This window comes from Nerophis lumbriciformis, linkage group LG29 (assembly GCF_033978685.3).
Source record: "Nerophis lumbriciformis linkage group LG29, RoL_Nlum_v2.1, whole genome shotgun sequence".
NCBI lineage: Eukaryota > Metazoa > Chordata > Actinopteri > Syngnathiformes > Syngnathidae > Nerophis > Nerophis lumbriciformis.
The window spans coordinates 8,400,376-8,427,104 of record NC_084576.2 but is presented as its reverse complement, the minus strand read 5'-3'; the positions used below and the strand labels follow the sequence as shown (position 1 = coordinate 8,427,104).

The 26,729-nt window shown below is 32.0% G+C and overlaps 1 protein-coding gene across 1 annotated transcript in view; it reads left to right on the top strand.

Moving 5' to 3' along the window:
• The window catches only part of LOC133571910 (uncharacterized), a 145,889-nt gene that overhangs the window by 108,419 nt on the left and 10,741 nt on the right, over positions 1-26,729 (top strand). The window contains exon 37 of the mRNA XM_072911827.1: positions 25,931-26,095. Within this exon, the coding sequence (XP_072767928.1) occupies positions 25,931-26,095 (165 nt within the window). The remainder of the gene's footprint in view (positions 1-25,930; positions 26,096-26,729) is intronic.

The following is a 26,729-nucleotide window of genomic DNA, read 5'->3' as shown; positions in this document are numbered from 1 at the left end:
ATAATAATCATAATCTATTATGGATGATTAATAATGGCAATGATAATCATCTATTATGGATTATTAATAATGGCAATGATCATCATCTATTATGGATTATTAATAATGGTAATGATAATCATCTTTTATGGATTATTAATAATGGTAATGATCATCATCTATTATGGATTATTAATAATGGTAATGATCATCATCTATTATGAATGATTAGCAATGGCAATGATCATCATCTATTATGGTTGATTAATAATGGCAATGATCATCATCTATTCTGGATTATCAATAATGGTAATGATCATCATCAATTCTGGATTATTGATAATGGTAATGATCATCACCTAGTATGGATTATTAATAATGGTAATGATCATTCTCTATTATGAATTGTTAATAATGGTAATGATAATCATCTATTATGGATTTTTAATAATGGTAATGATTCCCATCTATTCTGGATTATTAATAATGGTAATGATCATCATCTATTCTGGATTATTAATAATGGTAATGATCATCATCTATTATGGATTATTAATAATGGTAATGATCATCATCTATTATGGATTATTACTAATGGTAATGATCATCATCTATTATGGATTGTTAATAATGGTAATGATAATCATCTATTATGGATTATTAATAACGGTAGTGATTCCCATCTTTTATGGATTATTAATAATGGTAATGATTATCATCTATTATAGAATATTAATAATGGCAATTATCATAATCTATTTTGGATTATTAATAATGGCAATGATAATCATCTATTATGGATTATTAATAATGGTAATAATCATCATCTATTATGGATGATTAGTAATGGCAATGATCATCATCTTTTATGGATGATTAATAATGGGAATGATCATCATCTATTCTGGATTATTAATAATGGTAATGATCATCATCTATTCTGGATTATTAATAATGGTAATGATTCCCATCTATTCTGGATTATTAATAATGGTAATGATCATCATCTATTCTGGATTATTAATAATGGTAATGCTCATCTATTATGGATTATTAAAAATGGTAATGATCATCATCTATTATGGATTATTACTAATGGTAATGATCATCATCTATTATGGATTGTTAATAATGGTAATGATAATCATCTATTATGGATTATTAATAATGGTAGTGATTCCCATCTATTATGGATTATTAATAATGGTAATGATCATCATCTATTATGGATTATTAATAATGGCAATAATCATAATCTATTTTGGATTATTAATAATGCAATGATAATCATCTTTTATGGATTATTAATAATGGTAATAATCATAATCTATTATGGATGATTAATAATGGCAATGATCATCATCTATTATGGATTTTTAATAATGGTAATGATTCCCATCTATTCTGGATTATTAATAATGGTAATGATCATCATCTATTCTGGATTATTAATAATGGTAATGATCATCATCTATTATGGATTATTAATAATGGTAATGATCATCATCTATTATGGATTATTACTAATGGTAATGATCATCATCTATTATGGATTGTTAATAATGGTAATGATAATCATCTATTATGGATTATTAATAACGGTAGTGATTCCCATCTTTTATGGATTATTAATAATGGTAATGATTATCATCTATTATAGAATATTAATAATGGCAATTATCATAATCTATTTTGGATTATTAATAATGGCAATGATAATCATCTATTATGGATTATTAATAATGGTAATAATCATCATCTATTATGGATGATTAGTAATGGAAATGATCATCATCTTTTATGGATGATTAATAATGGGAATGATCATCATCTATTCTGGATTATTAATAATGGTAATGATCATCATCTATTCTGGATTAATAATAATGGTAATGATTCCCATCTATTCTGGATTATTAATAATGGTAATGATCATCATCTATTCTGGATTATTAATAATGGTAATGCTCATCTATTATGGATTATTAATAATGGTAATGATCATCATCTATTATGGATTATTACTAATGGTAATGATCATCATCTATTATGGATTGTTAATAATGGTAATGATAATCATCTATTATGGATTATTAATAATGGTAGTGATTCCCATCTATTATGGATTATTAATAATGGTAATGATCATCATCTATTATGGATTATTAATTATGGCAATGATCATAATCTATTTTGGATTATTAATAATGCAATGATAATCATCTTTTATGGATTATTAATAATGGTAATAATCATAATCTATTATGGATGATTAATAATGGCAATGATCATCATCTATTATGGATTATTAATAATGGCAATGATCATCATCTATTATGGATTATTAATAATGGTAATGATAATAATCTATTCTGGATTTTTAATAATGGTAATGATCATTATCTATTATGGATTATTAATAATGGTTATGATCATTCTCTATTATGGATTGTTAATAATGGTAATGATAATCATCTATTATGGATTATTAATAATGGTAATGATTCCCATCTATTCTGGATTATTAATATTGGTAATGATCATCATCTATTTTGGATTATTAATAATGGCAATGATAATCATCTATTATGGATTATTAATAATGGTAATAATCATCATCTAATATGGATGATTAATAATGGTAATGATCATCATCTATTATGGATTATTAATAATGGTAATGATCATCATCTATTATGGATGATTAGTAATGGCAATGATCATCATCTTTTATGGATGATTAATAATGGCAATGATCATCATCTATTCTGGATTATTAATAATGGTAATGATCATCATCTATTCTGGATTATTAATAATGGTAATGATCTTCATCTATTATGGATTATTAATAATGGTAATGATCATTCTCTATTATGGATTGTTAATAATGGTAATGATAATCATCTATTATGGATTATTAATAATGGTAATGATTCCCATCTATTCTGGATTATTAATAATGGTAATGATCATCATCTATTCTGGATTATTAATAATGGTAATGCTCATCTATTATGGATTATTAATAATGGTAATGATCATCATCTATTATGGATTATTACTAATGGTAATGATCATCATCTATTATGGATTGTTAATAATGGTAATGATAATCATCTATTATGGATTTTTAATAATGGTAGTGATTCCCATCTATTATGGATTATTAATAATGGTAATGATCATCATCTATTATGGATTATTAATAATGGCAATGATCATAATCTATTTTGGATTATTAATAATGGCAATGATAATCATCTATTATGGATTATTAATGATGGTAATAATCATCATCTATTATGGATGATTAATAATGGTAATGATCATCATCTATTATGAATTATTAATAATGGTAATGATCATAATGTATTATGGATGATTAGTAGTGGCAATGATCATCATCTTTTATGGATGATTAATAATGGCAATGATCATCATCTATTCTGGATTATTAATAATGGTAATGATCATCATCTATTATGGATTATTAATAATGGTAATGATCATTCTCTATTATGGATTGTTAATAATGGTAATGATAATCATCTATTATGGATTATTAATAATGGTAATGATTCCCATCTATTCTGGATTATTAATAATGGTAATTATCATCAACTATTCTGGATTATTAATAATGGTAACGATCATCATCTATTATGGATTATTAATAATGGTAATGATCATCATCTATTATGGATTATTAATAATGGTAATGATCATCATCTATTATGTATTGTTAATAATTGTAATGATAATCATTTATTATGGATTATTAATAATGGTAGTGATTCCCATCTATTATGGATTATTAATAATGGTAATGATCATCATCTATTATGGATTATTCATAATGGCAATGATCATAATCTATTTTGGATTATAAATAATGGCAATGATAATCATCTATTATGGATTATTAATAATGGTAATGATCATCATCTATTATGGATTATTAATAATGGTAATGATCATCATCTATTATGGATTGTTAATAATGGTTATGATTCCCCTCTATTATGGATTATTAATAATGGTAATGATTCCCATCTATTATAGATTATTAAAAATGATAATGATCATCATCTATTATGGATTATTAATAATGGTAATGATAATAATCTATTATGGATTATTAATAATGGCAATGATAATCATCTATTATGGATTATTAATAATGATAATAATCATAATCTATTATGGATGATTAATAATGGCAATGATCATCATCTATTATGGATTTTTAATAATGGTAATGATTCCCATCTATTCTGGATTATTAATAATGGTAATGATCATCATCTATTCTGGATTATTAATAATGGTAATGATCATAATCTATTATGGATTATTAATAATGGTAATGATCATCATCTATTATGGATTATTACTAATGATAATGATCATCATCTATTATGGATTGTTAATAATGGTAATGATAATCATCTATTATGGATTATTAATAATGGTAGTGATTCCCATCTATTATGGATTATTAATAATGGTAATGATTATCATCTATTATAGAATATTAATAATGGCAATTATCATAATCTATTTTGGATTATTAATAATGGCAATGATAATCATCTATTATGGATTATTAATAATGGTAATAATCATCATCTAATATGGATGATTAATAATGGTAATGATCATCATCTATTATGGATTATTAATAATGGTAATGATCATCATCTATTATGGATGATTAGTAATGGCAATGATCATCATCTTTTATGGATGATTAATAATGGCAATGATCATCATCTATTCTGGATTATTAATAATGGTAATGATCATCATCTATTCTGGATTATTAATAATGGCAATGATCATCATCTATTCTGGATTATTAATAATGGTAATGATCATCATCTATTCTGGATTATTAATAATGGTAATGATCATCATCTATTATGGATTATTAATAATGGTAATGATCATTCTCTATTATGGATTGTTAATAATGGTAATGATAATCATCTATTATGGATGATTAATAATGGTAATGATTCCCATCTATTCTGGATTATTAATAATGGTAATGATCATCATCTATTCTGGATTATTAATAATGGTAATACTCATCTATTATGGATTATTAATAATGGTAATGCTCATCTATTATGGATTATTAATAATGGTAATGATCATCATCTATTATGGATTATTACTAATGGTAATGATCATCATCTATTATGGATTGTTAATAATGGTAATGATAATCATCTATTATGGATTATTAATAACGGTAGTGATTCCCATCTTTTATGGATTATTAATAATGGTAATGATTATCATCTATTATAGAATATTAATAATGGCAATTATCATAATCTATTTTGGATTATTAATAATGGCAATGATAATCATCTATTATGGATTATTAATAATGGTAATAATCATCATCTATTATGGATGATTAGTAATGGAAATGATCATCATCTTTTATGGATGATTAATAATGGGAATGATCATCATCTATTCTGGATTATTAATAATGGTAATGATCATCATCTATTCTGGATTAATAATAATGGTAATGATTCCCATCTATTCTGGATTATTAATAATGGTAATGATCATCATCTATTCTGGATTATTAATAATGGTAATGCTCATCTATTATGGATTATTAATAATGGTAATGATCATCATCTATTATGGATTATTACTAATGGTAATGATCATCATCTATTATGGATTGTTAATAATGGTAATGATAATCATCTATTATGGATTATTAATAATGGTAGTGATTCCCATCTATTATGGATTATTAATAATGGTAATGATCATCATCTATTATGGATTATTAATTATGGCAATGATCATAATCTATTTTGGATTATTAATAATGCAATGATAATCATCTTTTATGGATTATTAATAATGGTAATAATCATAATCTATTATGGATGATTAATAATGGCAATGATCATCATCTATTATGGATTATTAATAATGGCAATGATCATCATCTATTATGGATTATTAATAATGGTAATGATAATAATCTATTCTGGATTTTTAATAATGGTAATGATCATTATCTATTATGGATTATTAATAATGGTTATGATCATTCTCTATTATGGATTGTTAATAATGGTAATGATAATCATCTATTATGGATTATTAATAATGGTAATGATTCCCATCTATTCTGGATTATTAATATTGGTAATGATCATCATCTATTTTGGATTATTAATAATGGCAATGATAATCATCTATTATGGATTATTAATAATGGTAATAATCATCATCTAATATGGATGATTAATAATGGTAATGATCATCATCTATTATGGATTATTAATAATGGTAATGATCATCATCTATTATGGATGATTAGTAATGGCAATGATCATCATCTTTTATGGATGATTAATAATGGCAATGATCATCATCTATTCTGGATTATTAATAATGGTAATGATCATCATCTATTCTGGATTATTAATAATGGTAATGATCTTCATCTATTATGGATTATTAATAATGGTAATGATCATTCTCTATTATGGATTGTTAATAATGGTAATGATAATCATCTATTATGGATTATTAATAATGGTAATGATTCCCATCTATTCTGGATTATTAATAATGGTAATGATCATCATCTATTCTGGATTATTAATAATGGTAATGCTCATCTATTATGGATTATTAATAATGGTAATGATCATCATCTATTATGGATTATTACTAATGGTAATGATCATCATCTATTATGGATTGTTAATAATGGTAATGATAATCATCTATTATGGATTTTTAATAATGGTAGTGATTCCCATCTATTATGGATTATTAATAATGGTAATGATCATCATCTATTATGGATTATTAATAATGGCAATGATCATAATCTATTTTGGATTATTAATAATGGCAATGATAATCATCTATTATGGATTATTAATGATGGTAATAATCATCATCTATTATGGATGATTAATAATGGTAATGATCATCATCTATTATGAATTATTAATAATGGTAATGATCATAATGTATTATGGATGATTAGTAGTGGCAATGATCATCATCTTTTATGGATGATTAATAATGGCAATGATCATCATCTATTCTGGATTATTAATAATGGTAATGATCATCATCTATTATGGATTATTAATAATGGTAATGATCATTCTCTATTATGGATTGTTAATAATGGTAATGATAATCATCTATTATGGATTATTAATAATGGTAATGATTCCCATCTATTCTGGATTATTAATAATGGTAATTATCATCAACTATTCTGGATTATTAATAATGGTAACGATCATCATCTATTATGGATTATTAATAATGGTAATGATCATCATCTATTATGGATTATTAATAATGGTAATGATCATCATCTATTATGTATTGTTAATAATTGTAATGATAATCATTTATTATGGATTATTAATAATGGTAGTGATTCCCATCTATTATGGATTATTAATAATGGTAATGATCATCATCTATTATGGATTATTCATAATGGCAATGATCATAATCTATTTTGGATTATAAATAATGGCAATGATAATCATCTATTATGGATTATTAATAATGGTAATGATCATCATCTATTATGGATTATTAATAATGGTAATGATCATCATCTATTATGGATTGTTAATAATGGTTATGATTCCCCTCTATTATGGATTATTAATAATGGTAATGATTCCCATCTATTATAGATTATTAAAAATGATAATGATCATCATCTATTATGGATTATTAATAATGGTAATGATAATAATCTATTATGGATTATTAATAATGGCAATGATAATCATCTATTATGGATTATTAATAATGATAATAATCATAATCTATTATGGATGATTAATAATGGCAATGATCATCATCTATTATGGATTTTTAATAATGGTAATGATTCCCATCTATTCTGGATTATTAATAATGGTAATGATCATCATCTATTCTGGATTATTAATAATGGTAATGATCATAATCTATTATGGATTATTAATAATGGTAATGATCATCATCTATTATGGATTATTACTAATGATAATGATCATCATCTATTATGGATTGTTAATAATGGTAATGATAATCATCTATTATGGATTATTAATAATGGTAGTGATTCCCATCTATTATGGATTATTAATAATGGTAATGATTATCATCTATTATAGAATATTAATAATGGCAATTATCATAATCTATTTTGGATTATTAATAATGGCAATGATAATCATCTATTATGGATTATTAATAATGGTAATAATCATCATCTAATATGGATGATTAATAATGGTAATGATCATCATCTATTATGGATTATTAATAATGGTAATGATCATCATCTATTATGGATGATTAGTAATGGCAATGATCATCATCTTTTATGGATGATTAATAATGGCAATGATCATCATCTATTCTGGATTATTAATAATGGTAATGATCATCATCTATTCTGGATTATTAATAATGGCAATGATCATCATCTATTCTGGATTATTAATAATGGTAATGATCATCATCTATTCTGGATTATTAATAATGGTAATGATCATCATCTATTATGGATTATTAATAATGGTAATGATCATTCTCTATTATGGATTGTTAATAATGGTAATGATAATCATCTATTATGGATGATTAATAATGGTAATGATTCCCATCTATTCTGGATTATTAATAATGGTAATGATCATCATCTATTCTGGATTATTAATAATGGTAATACTCATCTATTATGGATTATTAATAATGGTAATGCTCATCTATTATGGATTATTAATAATGGTAATGATCATCATCTATTATGGATTATTACTAATGGTAATGATCATCATCTATTATGGATTGTTAATAATGGTAATGATAATCATCTATTATGGATTATTAATAATGGTAGTGATTCCCATCTATTATGGATTATTAATAATGGTAATGATCATCATCTATTATGGATTATTAATAATGGCAATGATCATAATCTATTTTGGATTATTAATAATGCAATGATAATCATATTTTATGGATTATTAATAATGGTAATAATCATCATCTATTATGGATGATTAATAATGGCAATGATCATCATCTATTATGGATTATTAATAATGGCAATGATCATCATCTATTATGGATTATTAATAATGGTAATGATAATCATCTTTTATGGATTATTAATAATGGTAATGATCATCATCTATTATGGATTTTTAATAATGGTAATGATCATCATCTATTATGGATGATTAGTAATGGCAATGATCATCATCTATTATGGTTGATTAATAATGGCAATGATCATCATCTATTCTGGATTATCAATAATGGTAATGATCATCATCTATTATGGATTGTTAATAATGGTAATGATCATCATCTATTCTGGATTATTAATAATGGTAATGATCATCATCTATTATGGATTATTAATAATGGTAATGATCATTCTCTATTATGGATTGTTAATAATGGTAATGATAATCATCTATTATGGATGATTAATAATGGTAATGATTCCCATCTATTCTGGATTATTAATAATGGTAATGATCATCATCTATTCTGGATTATTAATAATGGTAATACTCATCTATTATGGATTATTAATAATGGTAATGCTCATCTATTATTGATTATTAATAATGGTAATGATCATCATCTATTATGGATTATTACTAATGGTAATGATCATCATCTATTATGGATTGTTAATAATGGTAATGATAATCATCTATTATGGATTATTAATAATGGTAGTGATTCCCATCTTTTATGGATTATTAATAATGGTAATGATCATCATCTATTATGGATTATTAATAATGGCAATGATCATAATCTATTTTGGATTATTAATAATGCAATGATAATCATATTTTATGGATTATTAATAATGGTAATAATCATCATCTATTATGGATGATTAATAATGGCAATGATCATCATCTATTATGGATTATTAATAATGGCAATGATCATCATCTATTATGGATTATTAATAATGGTAATGATAATCATCTTTTATGGATTATTAATAATGGTAATGATCATCATCTATTATGGATTTTTAATAATGGTAATGATCATCATCTATTATGGATGATTAGTAATGGCAATGATCATCATCTATTATGGTTGATTAATAATGGCAATGATCATCATCTATTCTGGATTATCAATAATGGTAATGATCATCATCTATTATGGATTGTTAATAATGGTAATGATTCCCATCTATTATGGATTATTAATAATGGTGATGATTCCCATCTACTATGGATTATTAAAAATGATAATGATCATCATCTATTATGGATTATTAATAATGGTAATGATGATAATCGATTATGGATTATTAATAATGGCAATGATAATCATCTATTATGGATTATTAATAATGATAATAATCATAATCTATTATGGATGATTAATAATGGCAATGATCATCATCTATTATGGATTATTAATAATGGCAATGATCATCATCTATTATGGATTATTAATAATGGTAATGATAATCATCTTTTATGGATAATTAATAATGGTAATGATCATCATCTATTATGGATTTTTAATAATGGTAATGATCATCATCTATTATGGATGATTAGTAATGGCAATGATCATCATCTATTATGGTTGATTAATAATGGCAATGATCATCATCTATTCTGGATTATCAATAATGGTAATGATCATCATCTATTCTGGATTATTGATAATGGTAATGATCATCATCTATTATGGATTATTAATAATGGTAATGATCATTCTCTATTATGAATTGTTAATAATGGTAATGATATTTATCAATTATGGATTTTTAATAATGGTAATGATTCCCATCTATTCTGGATTATTAATAATGGTAATGATCATAATCTATTCTGGATTATTAATAATGGTAATGATCATCATCTATTATGGATTATTAATAATGGTAATGATCATCATCTATTATGGATTATTACTAATGATAATGATCATCATCTATTATGGATTGTTAATAATGGTAATGATAATCATCTATTATGGATTATTAATAATGGTAGTGATTCCCATCTATCATGGATTATTAATAATGGTAATGATTATCATCTATTATAGAATATTAATAATGGCAATTATCATAATCTATTTTGGATTATTAATAATGGCAATGATAATCATCTATTATGGATTATTAATAATGGTAATAATCATCATCTAATATGGATGATTAATAATGGTCATGATCATCATCTATTATGGATTATTAATAATGGTAATAATCATCATCATCTATTATGGATGATTAGTAATGGCAATGATCATCATCTTGTATGGATGATTAATAATGGCAATGATCATCATCTATCCTGTATTATTAATAATGGTAATGATCATCATCTATTCTGGATTATTAATAATGGCAATGATCATCATCTATTATGGATTATTAATAATGGTAATGATATTCATCTTTTATGGATTATTAATAATGGTAATGAGAATCATCTATTATGGATTTTTAATAATGGTAATGATCATCATCTATTATGGATGATTAGTAATGGCAATGATCATCATCTATTATGGTTGATTAATAATGGCAATGATCATCATCTGTTCTGGATTATCAATAATGGTAATGATCATCATCTATTATGGATTGTTAATAATGGTAATGATTCCCATCTATTATGGATTATTAATAATGGTGATGATTCCCATCTATTATGGATTATTAAAAATGATAATGATCATCATCTATTATGGATTATTAATAATGGTAATGATGATAATCGATTATGGATTATTAATAATGGCAATGATAATAATCTATTATAGATTATTAATAATGATAATAATCATAGTCTATTATGGATGATTAATAATGGCAATGATCATCATCTATTATGGATTATTAATAATGGCAATGATCATCATCTATTATGGATTATTAATAATGGTAATGATAATCATCTTTTATGGATTATTAATAATGGTAATGATCATCATCTATTATGGATTTTTAATAATGGTAATGATCATCATCTATTATGGATGATTAGTAATGGCAATGATCATCATCTTTTATGGATTATTAATAATGGCAATGATCATCATCTATTATGGATTATAAATAATGGTGATGATAATGATCTATTATGGATTATTAATAATGGTAATGATCATTCTCTATTATGGATTATTAATAATGGCAATGATAATCATCTATAATGGATTATTAATAATGGTAATAATCATTATCTATTATGGATGATTAATAATGGCAATGATCATCATCTTTTATGGATTATTAATAATGGCAATGATCATCATCTATTATGGATTATAAATAATGGTAATGATAATGATCTATTATGGATTATTAATAATGGTAATGATCATTCTCTATTATGGACTGTTAACAGTGGTAATGATAATCATCTGTTATGGATTATTAATAATGGTAATGATTCCCATCTATTCTGGATTATTTATAATGGTAATGATCATCATCTATTCTGGATTATTAATAATGGTAATGATCATCATCTATTATGGATTATTAATAATGGCAATGATCATCATCTATTATGGTTGATTAATAATGGCAATGATCATCATCTGTTCTGGATTATCAATAATGGTAATGATCATCATCTATTATGGATTGTTAATAATGGTAATGATTCCCATCTATTATGGATTATTAATAATGGTGATGATTCCCATCTATTATGGATTATTAAAAATGATAATGATCATCATCTATTATGGATTATTAATAATGGTAATGATGATAATCGATTATGGATTATTAATAATGGCAATGATAATCATCTATTATGGATTATTAATAATGATAATAATCATAGTCTATTATGGATGATTAATAATGGCAATGATCATCATCTATTATGGATTATTAATAATGGCAATGATCATCATCTATTATGGATTATTAATAATGGTAATGACAATCATCTTTTATGGATTATTAATAATGGTAATGATCATCATCTATTATGGATTTTTAATAATGGTAATGATCATCATCTATTATGGATGATTAGTAATGGCAATGATCATCATCTTTTATGGATTATTAATAATGGCAATGATCATCATCTATTATGGATTATAAATAATGGTAATGATAATGATCTATTATGGATTATTAATAATGGTAATGATCATTCTCTATTATGGATTATTAATAATGGCAATGATAATCATCTATTATGGATTATTAATAATGGTAATAATCATTATCTATTATGGATGATTAATAATGGCAATGATCATCATCTTTTATGGATTATTAATAATGGCAATGATCATCATCTATTATGGATTATAAATAATGGTAATGATCCTCATCTATTATGGATTATTAATAATGGTAATGATTCCCATCTATTCTGGATTATTTATAATGGTAATGATCATCATCTATTCTGGATTATTAATAATGGTAATGATCATCATCTATTATGGATTATTAATAATGGTAATGATCATCATCTATTATGGATTGTTAATAATGGTAATGATTCCCATCTATTATGGATTATTAATAATGGTAATGATTCCCATCTATTATGGATTTTTAAAAATGATAATGATCATCATCTATTATGGATTATTAATAATGGTAATGATAATAATCGATTATGGATTATTAATAATGGCAATGATAATCATCTATTATGGATTATTAATAATGATAATAATCATAATCTATTATTGATGATTAATAATTGCAATGATCATCATCTATTATGGATTATTAATAATGGCAATGATCATCATCTATTATGGATTATTAATAATGGTAATGATAATCATCTTTTATGGATTATTAATAATGGTAATGATCATCATCTATTATGGATTATTAATAATGGTAATGATCATCATCTATTATGGATGATTAGTAATGGCAATGATCATCATCTATTATGGTTGATTAATAATGGCAATGATCATCATCTATTCTGGATTATCAATAATGGTAATGATCATCATCTATTCTGGATTATTGATAATGGTAATGATCATCATCTATTATGGATTATTAATAATGGTAATGATCATTCTCTATTATGAATTGTTAATAATGGTAATGATAATCATTTATTATGGATTTTTAATAATGGTAATGATTCCCATCTATTCTGGATTATTAATAATGGTAATGTTCATCTATTATGGATTATTAATAATGGTAATGATCATCATCTATTATGGATTATTACTAATGGTAATGATCATCATCTATTATGGATTGTTTATAATGGTAATGCTAATCATCTATTATGGATTATTAATAATGGTAGTGATTCCCATCTATTATGGATTATTAATAATGGTAATGATCATCATCTATTATGGATTATTAATAATGGCAATGATCATAATCTATTTTGGATTATTAATAATGCAATGATAATCATCTTTTATGGATTATTAATAATGGTAATAATCATCATCTATTATGGATGATTAATAATGGCAATGATCATCATCTATTATGGATTATTAATAATGGCAATGATCATCATCTATTATGGATTATTAATAATGGTAATGATAATCTATTATGGATTATTAATATTGGTAATGATCATCATCTATTATGGATTATTAATAATGGTAATGATCATCATCTATTATGGATGATTAGTAATGGCAATGATCGTCATCTATTATGGATGATTAATAATGGCAATGATCATCATCAATTATGGATTATTAATAATGGTAATGATAATCATCTATTATGGATTATTAATAGTGGTAATGATCCTCATCTATTATGGATTATTAATAATGGTAATGATCATCATCTACTATGGATTATCAATAATGGCAATGATAATAATCTATTATGGATTATTAATAATGGCAATGATTATCATATGTTATGGATTATTAATAATGGCAATGATCATCATCTATTATGGATTATAAATAATGGTAATGGTCATCATCTATTATGGATTATTAATAATGGCAATAATCATCATCTATTATGGATTATTAATAATGGTAATGGTCATCATCTATTATGGATTATTAATATTGGCAATGATCATCATCTATTATGGATTATTATTAATGACAATGATCATCACACCAGACTCTGGTGGTCTCGCCGTTTAATTGCGCCATCATCAAGTGTGAAGCTACGTAAAAAAATTTGAATATTACAAAAATGTTCTTAATAATAATGTAAAATATTCAGTACCTCACAGTCTTTTCCTTTTTTGTTAATTTTGTAAATTCACAAATAATTTGTAGGTAATTAAAAATTGAAAGTTGTAAAAAAATTAAAACTCAACCCAAGTATTGGAGTTTCCCTCTGCTTCTCCAACTTTTAGACAGAGACACGTTTGAGACACAAGGACAAGTTTGAGACACAAGGACACGTTTGAGACACAAGGACACGTTTGAGACAGGGACAAGTTTAAGAGATAAGGACACGTTTGAGATACAAGGACACATTTGACAGAAAAGGACAAGTTTGAGACAGGGATATGTTTGAGACACAAGAACACGTTTGAGACAGGAACACGTTTGAGACACAAGGACAAGTTTGAAACACAAGGACACATTTGAGACAGGGACACGTTTGAGACACAAGGACAAGTTTGAGATAGGGACACGTTTGAAACAGGGACATATTTGAGACAGGGACACGTTTAAGAAACAAGGACAAGTTTGAGACAGGGACATGTTTGAGACAGGGACACATTTGAGACAGCGACACATTTGAGACAGGGACACGTTTAAGAGACAAGGACACGTTTGAGACACAAGGACACGTTTGACAGAAAAGCCCAAGTTTGAGACAGGGATATTTTGAGACACAAGGTCACGTTTGAGACAGGGACACGTTTGAGACACAAGGACAAGTTTGATACACAAGGACAAGTTTGAGACAGGGACAAGTTGAAGAGACAAGGACATGTTTGAGACACAAGGACACATTTGACAGAAAAGGACAAGTTTGAGACAGGGATATGTTTGAGACACAAGAACACGTTTGAGACAGGGATACGTTTGACACACAAGGACAAGTTTGAAACACAAGGACACATTTGAGACAGGGGCACGTTTGAGACAGGGATACGTTTGAGACACAAGGACAAGTTTGAGACAGGGACACGTTTGAGACAGGGACACGTTTAAGAGACAAGGACACGTTTGAGACACAAGGACACATTTGACAGAAAAGCCCAAGTTTGAGACGGGGATATGTTTGAGACACAAGGCCACGTTTGAGACAGGAACACGTTTGAGACACAAGGACAAGTTTGAGACACAAGAACAAGTTTGAGACAGGGACAAGTTTAAGAGACAAGGACACATTTGACAGAAAAGGACAAGTTTGAGACAGGGATATGTTTGAGACACAAGGACACATTTGAGACAGGGACACGTTTGAGACACAAGGACAAGTTTGAGACAAGGACAAGTTTGAGACAGGGACAAGTTTAAGAGACAAGGACACGTTTGAGACACAAGGACACATTTGACAGAAAAGGACAAGTTTGAGACAGGGGTATGTTTGAGACACAAGGACACATTTGAGACAGGGACACGTTTGAGACACAAGGACACGTTTGTGACAGGGACACGTTTGAGACACAAAGACACGTTTGAGACATATGGACAAGTTTGAGACAGGGACACGTTTGAGACACAAGGACAAGTTTGAGACACAAGGACAAGTTTGAGACACAAGGACAAATTTGAGACAGGGACATGTTTGAGACAGGTACATGTTTGAGACACAAGGATGAGTTTGAGACAGGGACACTTTTGAGACAGGGACACGTTTGAGACAGGGACACGTTTGAGACACAAGGACAAGTTTGAGACAGGGACACGTTTGAGACAGGGACATGTTTGAGACAGGGACACGTTTGAGACACAAGGACAAGTTTGAGACAGGTACACTTTTGAGACAGGGACATGTTTGAGACAGGGACACGTTTGAGACACAAGGACACGTTTGAGACAGGGACACGTTTGAGACACAAGGAGAAGTTTGAGACAGGGACACTTTTGAGACAGGGACACGTTTGAGACAGGGACACGTTTGAGACACAAGGACACGTTTGAGACAGGGACACGTTTGAGACAGGGACACGTTTGAGACACAAGGACAAGTTTGAGACAGGGAGAAGTTTGAGACAGGGACACTTTTGAGACAGGGACACGTTTGAGACAGGGACACGTTTAAGACACAAGGACAAGTTTGAGACATGACACTTTTGAGACAGGGACATGTTTGAGACAGGGACACGTTTGAAACACAAGGACAAGTTTGAGACAGGGACACTTTTGAGACAGGGACACGTTTGAGACAGGGACACGTTTGAGACACAAGGACAAGTTTGAGACAGGGACACGTTTGAGACACAAGGACAAGTTTGAGACAGGGACACTTTTGAGACAGGGACATGTTTGAGACAAGGACACGTTTGAGACACAAGGACAAGTTTGAGACAGGGACACTTTTGAGACAGGGACACGTTTGAGACAGGGATACGTTTGAGACAGGGACACGTTTGAGACACAAGGAGAAGTTTGAGACACAAGGACAAATTTGAGACAGGGACACGTTTAAGAGACAGGGACAACTTTGAGACACAAGGACAAGTTTGAGACAGGGGAAAGTTTGAGACACAAGGAGAAGTTTGAGACACAAGGACAAATTTGAGACAGGGACACGTTTAAGAGACAGGGACAACTTTGAGACACAAGGACAAGTTTGAGACAGGGGAAAGTTTAAGATACAAGGACAAGTTTGAGACACAAGGACACGTTTGAGACACGGACACATTTGAGACACACAGACAAGTTTGAGACAGGGATACGTTTTAGACACAATAACAAGTTTGAGACAAGGACAAGTTTGAGACAAGGACAAGTTTGAGACGAGGACAAGTTTGAGACAGGGACAAGTTTGAGACGAGGACAAGTTTGAGACAGGGACAAGTTTGAGACAGGGTCAAGTTTGAGACACAAGAACAAGTGTGAGACACAAGGACAAATTTGAGATGCAAGGACAAGTTTGAGTCACACAGACAAGTTTGAGACAGGGATAAGTTTAAGACACAATAACAAGTTTGAGACACGGACAGGTTTTAGAACTGAGGACAAGTTTCAGACAGGAACAGTTAGACAAGTTTGAGACAGGGACATGTTTTAGACACAAGGACAAGTTTGAGACAGGGACACGTTTTAGACACAAGGACAAGTTTCAGACACAATGACAAGTTTCAGACACAAGGACAAGATAAGACAGGGACACGTTTTAGACACAAGCACAAGTTTGAGACAGGGACAACATTGAGACAGGTACAAGTTCGAGACACAAGGACAAGTTTGAGACGGGGCAAGTTTTAAACAAGGACAAGTTTGAGACAGGGACACGTTTTAGACAGGGACACGTTTGAGACACAAGGACACGTTTGAGACAGGGACACGTTTGAGACACAAGGACAAGTTTGAGACAGGGAGAAGTTTGAGACAGGGACACTTTTGAGACAGGGACACGTTTGAGACAGGGACACGTTTAAGACACAAGGACAAGTTTGAGACATGACACTTTTGAGACAGGGACATGTTTGAGACAGGGACACGTTTGAAACACAAGGACAAGTTTGAGACAGGGACACTTTTGAGACAGGGACACGTTTGAGACAGGGACACGTTTGAGACACAAGGACAAGTTTGAGACAGGGACACGTTTGAGACACAAGGACAAGTTTGAGACAGGGACACTTTTGAGACAGGGACATGTTTGAGACAAGGACACGTTTGAGACACAAGGACAAGTTTGAGACAGGGACACTTTTGAGACAGGGACACGTTTGAGACAGGGACACGTTTGAGACACAAGGAGAAGTTTGAGACACAAGGACAAATTTGAGACAGGGACACGTTTAAGAGACAGGGACAACTTTGAGACACAAGGACAAGTTTGAGACAGGGGAAAGTTTGCGACACAAGGAGAAGTTTGAGACACAAGGACAAATTTGAGACAGGGACACGTTTAAGAGACAGGGACAACTTTGAGACACAAGGACAAGTTTGAGACAGGGGAAAGTTTAAGATACAAGGACACGTTTGAGACACAAGGACACGTTTGAGACACGGACACATTTGAGACACGCAGACAAGTTTGAGACAGGGATACGTTTTAGACACAATAACAAGTTTGAGACAAGGACAAGTTTGAGACAGGGACAAGTTTGAGACAGGGACAAGTTTGAGACGAGGACAAGTTTGAGACAGGGACAAGTTTGAGACAGAGTCAAGTTTGAGACACAAGAACAAGTGTGAGACACAAGGACAAATTTGAGACGCAAGGACAAGTTTGAGTCACACAGACAAGTTTGAGACAGGGATAAGTTTAAGATACAAGGACACGTTTGAGACACAAGGACACGTTTGAGACACGGACACATTTGAGACACGCAGACAAGTTTGAGACAGGGATACGTTTTAGACACAATAACAAGTTTGAGACAAGGACAAGTTTGAGACAGGGACAAGTTTGAGACGAGGACAAGTTTGAGACAGGGACAAGTTTGAGACAGGGTCAAGTTTGAGACACAAGAACAAGTGTGAGACACAAGGACAAATTTGAGACGCAAGGACAAGTTTGAGTCACACAGACAAGTTTGAGACAGGGATAAGTTTAAGACACAATAACAAGTTTGAGACACGGACAGGTTTTAGAACTGAGGACAAGTTTCAGACAGGAACAGTTAGACAAGTTTGAGACAGGGACATGTTTTAGACACAAGGACAAGTTTGAGACAGGGACACGTTTAAGACACAAGGACAAGTTTCAGACACAATGACAAGTTTCAGACACAAGGACAAGATAAGACAGGGACACGTTTTAGACACAAGCACAAGTTTGAGACAGGGACAACATTGAGACAGGTACAAGTTCGAGACTCAAGGACAAGTTTGAGACGGGGCAAGTTTTAGACACAAGGACACGTTTGAGACAGGGACACGTTTTAGACACAAGGACAAGTTTGAGACAAGGACACGTTTTAGACACAAGGACACATTTGAGACACAATGACAAGTTTGAGACAAGGGCAGGTTTGAGACACAAGGACAAGTTTGAGACACAAGGACACGTTTGAGACAGGGACAAGTTTGAGACACAAGGACAAGTTTTAGATAGGAACAAGTTTTAGACTCAGGGACAAGTTTGAGACAGGGACAAAATTGAGACAGGGACAAGTTCGAGACACAAGGACAAGTTTGAGGCAGGGACACGTTTCAGACGCAAGGACAAGTTTGAGACACAGGGACAAGTTTTAGACAGGAACAAGTTTCAGACACAAGGACAAGATTGAGACAGGAACCAGTTTTAAGCACAAGGACAAGTTTGAGACAGGGACAAAATTGAGACATGGACAAGTTTGAGACACAAGGACAAGTTTGAGACATACGAACAAGTTTGAGATAGGGATATGTTTAGGGCACAATAACAAGTTTGAGACAGGCACAGGTTTTAGACATGAGGACAAGTTTCAGACAGGAACACGTTTCAGGCAAAAGGACAAGTCTAAGACACGAGGACAAGTTTTAGACAGGAACAAGTTTAAGACACAAGGACAAGTTTCAGACACAAGGACAGGATTGAGACAGGAACCAGTTTTAGGCACAGGGACAAGTTTGAGACAGGGACAAAATTGAGACATGGACAAGTTTGAGACACAAGGACAAGTTTGAGACACAAGGACAAATTTGAGACAGGGACATGTTTGAGACAGGGACACGTTTGAGATAGGGATAAGTTTAGGGCACAAGAACAAGTTTGAGACAGGCACAGGTTTTCGACATGAGGACAAGTTTCAGACAGGAACACGTTTCAGGCAAAAGGACAAGTTTCAGACAAAAGAACAAGTTTGAGACAGGGTCAAGTCTTAGACACAGGGATAAGTTTAGGGCACGGTAACAAGTTTGAGACATGGACAGGTTTTAGACATCAGGACAAGTTTCAGACAGGAACACGTTTCAAGCACAAGGACAAATTTGAGACAGGGTCAAGTTTTAGACACAAGGACAAGTTTGAGACACAGGGACAAGTTTGAGACACAGGAGCAAGTTTTAGACAGGAACAAGTTTGAGACAGGGACAAGTTAAAGACACAAGGACAAGTTTGAGACACAAGGACACGTTTGAGACAGAAGGACACGTTTGAGACATAAGGACAAGTTTTAGACACAGGAATAAGTTTAGGGCACAATAACAAGTTTGAGACATGGACAGGTTTTAGATATCAGGACAAGTTTCAGACAGGAACATGTTTCAAGCACAAGGACAAGTTTGAGACAGGGTCAAGTTTTAGACACAGGAACAAGTTTGAGACACAGGGACAAGTTTGAGACACAGGAACAAGTTTTAGACAGGAACAAGTTTGAGACACAGGGACAAGTTTAAGACACAAGGACAAGTTTGAGACACAAGGACACGTTTGAGACAGAAGGACACGTTTGAGACATAAGGACAAGTTTTAGACCCAGGGACACGTTTGAGATACAAGGACACGTTTTAGACACAGGGACACGTTTAAGACACAAGGACACATTTGAGACACAAGGAGAAGTTTAAAACAGGGGCAAGTTTTAGACACAAGGACAAGTTTGAGACACAAGGAGAAGTTTAAAACAGGGGCAAGTTTTAGACACAAGGACAAGTTTGAGACAGAAGGACACATTTGAGACCCAAGGACAAGTTTGAAAGACAGCAACAAGATTCCCCAGCCATCTCTGTTCGCTTGACAACTGCTTCTTTTCTTAGTTTCTCCCAAACGACTGAGGTCCTAAAGGAGTTATAGTGGTCTTCACCCTAAAGAACCCGCATTGTACACAGAACACACGAAAGGCACATCAAATAATAAAGTAAAAAGATGAAATACAAGTATCTAATAAAACAATAAATACTATATATATATATATATATATATATATATATATATATATATATATATGAGTGTGTGTATTTATGTGTTTGTATATTTGTATATATAGATAAATGTACATACTAGAGATGCGCGGATAGGCAATTTATTTCATCCGCAACCGCGTCAGAAAGTCGTCAACCATCCGCCATCCACCCGATGTAACGTTTGATCAGAACTGCACCCGCCCGCCATCCGCCCGTTGTTATATATCTAATATTAATTAAAAAAAAAAAAAAGGGTGAAAACTACGCGAATTGCACCTTGTGCAGACAAGATTTTTCGATCGGACACGGAGGAATTAGCGATGTAAAAGACCACGTTGGGACAAAAAAACACAAGTCTAATGCCGTTGCTAGCGATACAAGTGGAAAACTTTCAACGTTTTTCGTCGCCCAAACAGATTCTTTGGAAGTGATAAATGCCGAAGTTTTATTTACAGAGGCAATAATTGAGCATGGACTTCCAATCGCACTGGCTGATCACATGGGACAGTTAATAATGTAATGCAACCTTTAAAAATCATTACGCGGTGATCGCGATCCCAAAAATAAACTTTTCTTGCATGATAATGTCCAGAAAAATTTGCTTTATATTACTATAGAGTCCTTTTAACGAATGAGTTTGATGGTTTATCACAAACCTTAAATGAAAGAAGTCCTTTCTTCTCCTGCACCATGGCCTTGCTTCGTGTTTGGTGCGCCATCCTGTCGGCTGTATTTCACAGCACGACATACTGTTAAAAGTGTTTATACTATTTATACTTTCAATTAACAAATTGAAGTCTTGTGAAAGGTTGACAGGATAACTGGCATTAACTGTCAAAATAATTTCAAACTATTGAAGTTAGAAAAGTGATGGTTTTAGCAACATTTTAACCTGTCTGAATGCTAATAATCATTTTGCGTCGGGGGGCAAAGCCCTGAACCCTCCACCAGGACTTTGTCCTGGACCTACCGGGGCCTGCGGCCCTTGGACCCTGGCTACTAGGTTTTTCTGATTTAAAAGTTGGCAGGTATGGTGAGGTTATAAAGCTTTTGCCTGTTAAAGAAAGGAGACTGAGCCAACGCAGCACAGACTTGTGCGTGCCACGCTGTCACGACCCAGAAGCACACCAGTGCGCAATCATATGGGAGCCGTGCTGAGCGCACCTCCAAGCGCGTCTCGCTGCCAGCGACGGCCAGGTATGGGCCCACGCTCCAGCGCCATCCATTTTCAGGGCTAGTTGATTCGGCAGGTGGGTTGTTACACACTCCTTAGCGGGTTCCGACTTCCATGGCCACCGTCCTGCTCTCTATATCAACCAGGGTGAGCCCCACCCCTTTCGTGAGCGCACTGCGCGCGAAGTGACCCCTGTTATGCGCCCCCGGCAACAGGGGTGGCAAGCAGGTAAGCTGCGCGGGCGGAGCGCGCGGAGTGACCCATGTTACGAGCCCCCGGCCACGGGGGTGGCGGGCAGGTAAGCTGCTTACCTGCTGCGCATGACGCCGGCCGCGGCGAAAGCGGACGAGGCGGGGTGTCGGTGCGGTGGGCGCGGTAGTGACCCTGGACGTGCGTCGGGCCCTTCTCGCGGATCGCCTCAGCTACGGCTCCCGGTGGGGCCCTCTCGGGGGAAGGGGCCTCGGTCCCGGACCCCGGCGAGGCGTCCCTTCTCCGCTCCGTAAAAGTGTCCATCTCTTTTCTTTTTTTTCTTCTGTTGTGGCATATGCAGCAGGTGCCTGCTCGTTTTTCGTATGTGGGTAACAACATTTAACTATGTATATATATTTCCCAATTGGTGTAACTGCCACCCGCAAAAAAAAAAAAAAAAAAAAAAATCTAATTAATCCGCCCGACCCGACCCGCGAGCGGATAAAATCTTATTTTTTTAAATTTCATCCGCCCGATCCGCGGATAATCCGCGGACTCCGCGGTTGTGTCCGCAAACCGCGCATCTCTAGTACATACATATATATATGTATATATATATATATATATATATATATATATATATATATATATATATATATATATACAAACCCCGTTTCCATATGAGTTGGGAAATGTGTTAAATGTAAATTTAAACGGAATACAATGATTTGCAAATCCTTTTCAACCCATTTTCAATTGAATGCACTACAAAGACAAGATATTTGATGTTCAAACTCATTAGCTTTATTTTTTTTGCAAATAATAATTAACTTAGAATTTCATGGCTGCAACACGTGCCAAAATAGTTTGGAAAGGGCATGTTCACCACTGTGTTACATCACCTTTTCTTTTAAAAACACTCAATAAACGATTGGGAACTGAGGAAACTAATTGTTGAAGCTTTGAAAGTGGAATTCTTTCCCATTCTTGTTTTATGTAGAGCTTCAGTCGTTCAACAGTCCGGGGGTCTCCGCTGTGGTATTTTACGCTTCACAATGCGCCACACATTTTCGATGGGAGACAGGTCTGGACTGCAGGCGGTCCAGGAAAGTACTCGCACTCTTTTTTTACGAAGCCACGTTGTTGTAACACGTGCTGAATGTGGCTTGGCATTGTCTTGCTGAAATAAGCAGGGGCGTCCATGAAAAAGACGGCGCTTAGATGGCAGCATATGTTGTTCCAAAACCTGTATGTACCTTTCAGCATTAATGGTGCCTTCACAGATGTGTAAGTTACCCATGCCTTGGGCACTAATGCACCCTCATACCATCACAAATGCTGGCTTTTGAACATTGCGTCGATAACAGTCTGGATGGTTCGCTTCCCCTTTGGTCCGGGACACGATGTCGAATATTTCAAAAACAATTTGAAATGTGGACTCGTCAGACCACAGAACACTTTTCCACTTTGTATCAGTCCATCTTAGATGATCTCGGGCCAGAGAAGCCGGCGGCGTTTCTGGATGTTGTTGATAAATGGTTTTCGCTTTGCATAGTAGTGCTTTAACTTGCACTTACAGATGTAGCGACCAACTGTATTTAGTGACAGTGGTATTCTGAAGTGTTCCTGAGCCCATGTGGTGATATCCTTTAGAGATTGATGTGGGTTTTTGATACAGTGCCGTCTGAGGGATCGATGGTCACGGTCATTCAATGTTGGTTTCCGGCCATGCCGCTTACCTGGAGTGATTTCTCCAGATTCTCTGAACCTTTTGATGATCTTATGGACCGTAGATGTTGAAATCCCTAAATTTCTTGCAATTGCACTTTGAGAAACGTTGTTCTTAAACTGTTTGACTATTTGCTCACGCAGTTGTGGACAAAGGGGTGTACCTCGCCCCATCCTTTCTTGTCAAAGACTGAGCATTTTTTGGGAAGCTGTTTTTATACCCAATCATGGCACCCACCTGTTCCCAATTAGCCTGCACACCTGTGGGATGTTCCAAATAAGTGTTTGATGAGCATTCCTCAACTTTATCAGTATTTATTGCCACCTTTCCCAACTTCTTTGTCACGTGTTGCTGGCATCAAATTCTAAAGTTAATGATTATTGGCAAAAAAAAAATGTTAATCAGTTTGAACATCAAATATGTTGTCTTTGCAGCATATTGAAGTGAATATGGGTTGAAAAGGATTTGCAAATCATTGTATTCCGTTTATATTTCCATCTAACACAATTTCCCAACTCATATGGAAACGGGCTTTGTATATATATGTATAATTTTTTATTGGATTACCTTGTGCCAGACTCTTTTTTACCATTGCGAATCGGTCGCTCACATTAATCAAACATGTCAGACTGTCAGTGTGAAGTTCATTTCTGCCACTTTTTCGGTTCTTTGGGGTCATTTTAGTTTGAGTTGAATCGATTGTGTATGTGCCCTCTGATTGATCAGCACCCAGTCCAGGGTGTATCATAGTATTTTGGGATAATAGGCCGCAGCTGAATCAATAAAATGTGGGCAATGCATATTTTAGCTTACATTAACAGTTTCACAAATATCCACACATTTTGCATTTGTAGGATTTGATTGAAGAGGATGTGCCACAATTTGCTGCAAATCTTAGTCAGGTTGTCCAGGAGGAAAAAGAAGACATTTCCAATTCATCTGCAACCATCTCAGCCATCGTTGGCCTCCTGAGCACAGTTGCACATCTTTCCCAAGAAGTGAATCAAGATGTGATGGAGGTAAGATAATCCAAGTATCCTTCATTTCCTTTTGCATTTCCAACTAACATTAGAAAAACAACAAACAGCTTTTACAAACAAAGACTAAAAAACAAATATATTCAAATTTGTCATTTAGCATTATAAATATAGTAAATTAAAAATAACAAGCGTGTAAATTCAATGCCACCCGGAAGTAGTTTGATATGGTACTTTTGTGAGTAATTTGATTCTCCTGATCCTCCTCAGTTTTATAGGGCTCTAAAGGACACTTGATTTTGCAATGCATTATGGGGGCTGGTTCATTGAATAAAGGCTTTGTTTACAATGTGAGAGAGGGCAACAATCTGGAAAAAAATGGATCATACAAAATGGAAAAAACAAAGGACCGTACCCAGACAAACTGTACCATTTTAAAAAGACTTACTGCCTCGAAAAAATTATAGAAATTGGTGGAATTTACTTATATGAGCTATAAAGCTGTCTGATGGACGAGAGATTTGAATCAAGTAAAAGTGCCGCTAAACTCAACTGTCAACGGATGCAACTTTAATACCTGTGAGGAATTTCAGACTGCAAAGTCTGTCCTTTGTTCAAATTGTCTGTAATCTACGGATTTCCTCTCTTATGTGTCTGAGATGTGTGAGGTGTCCCG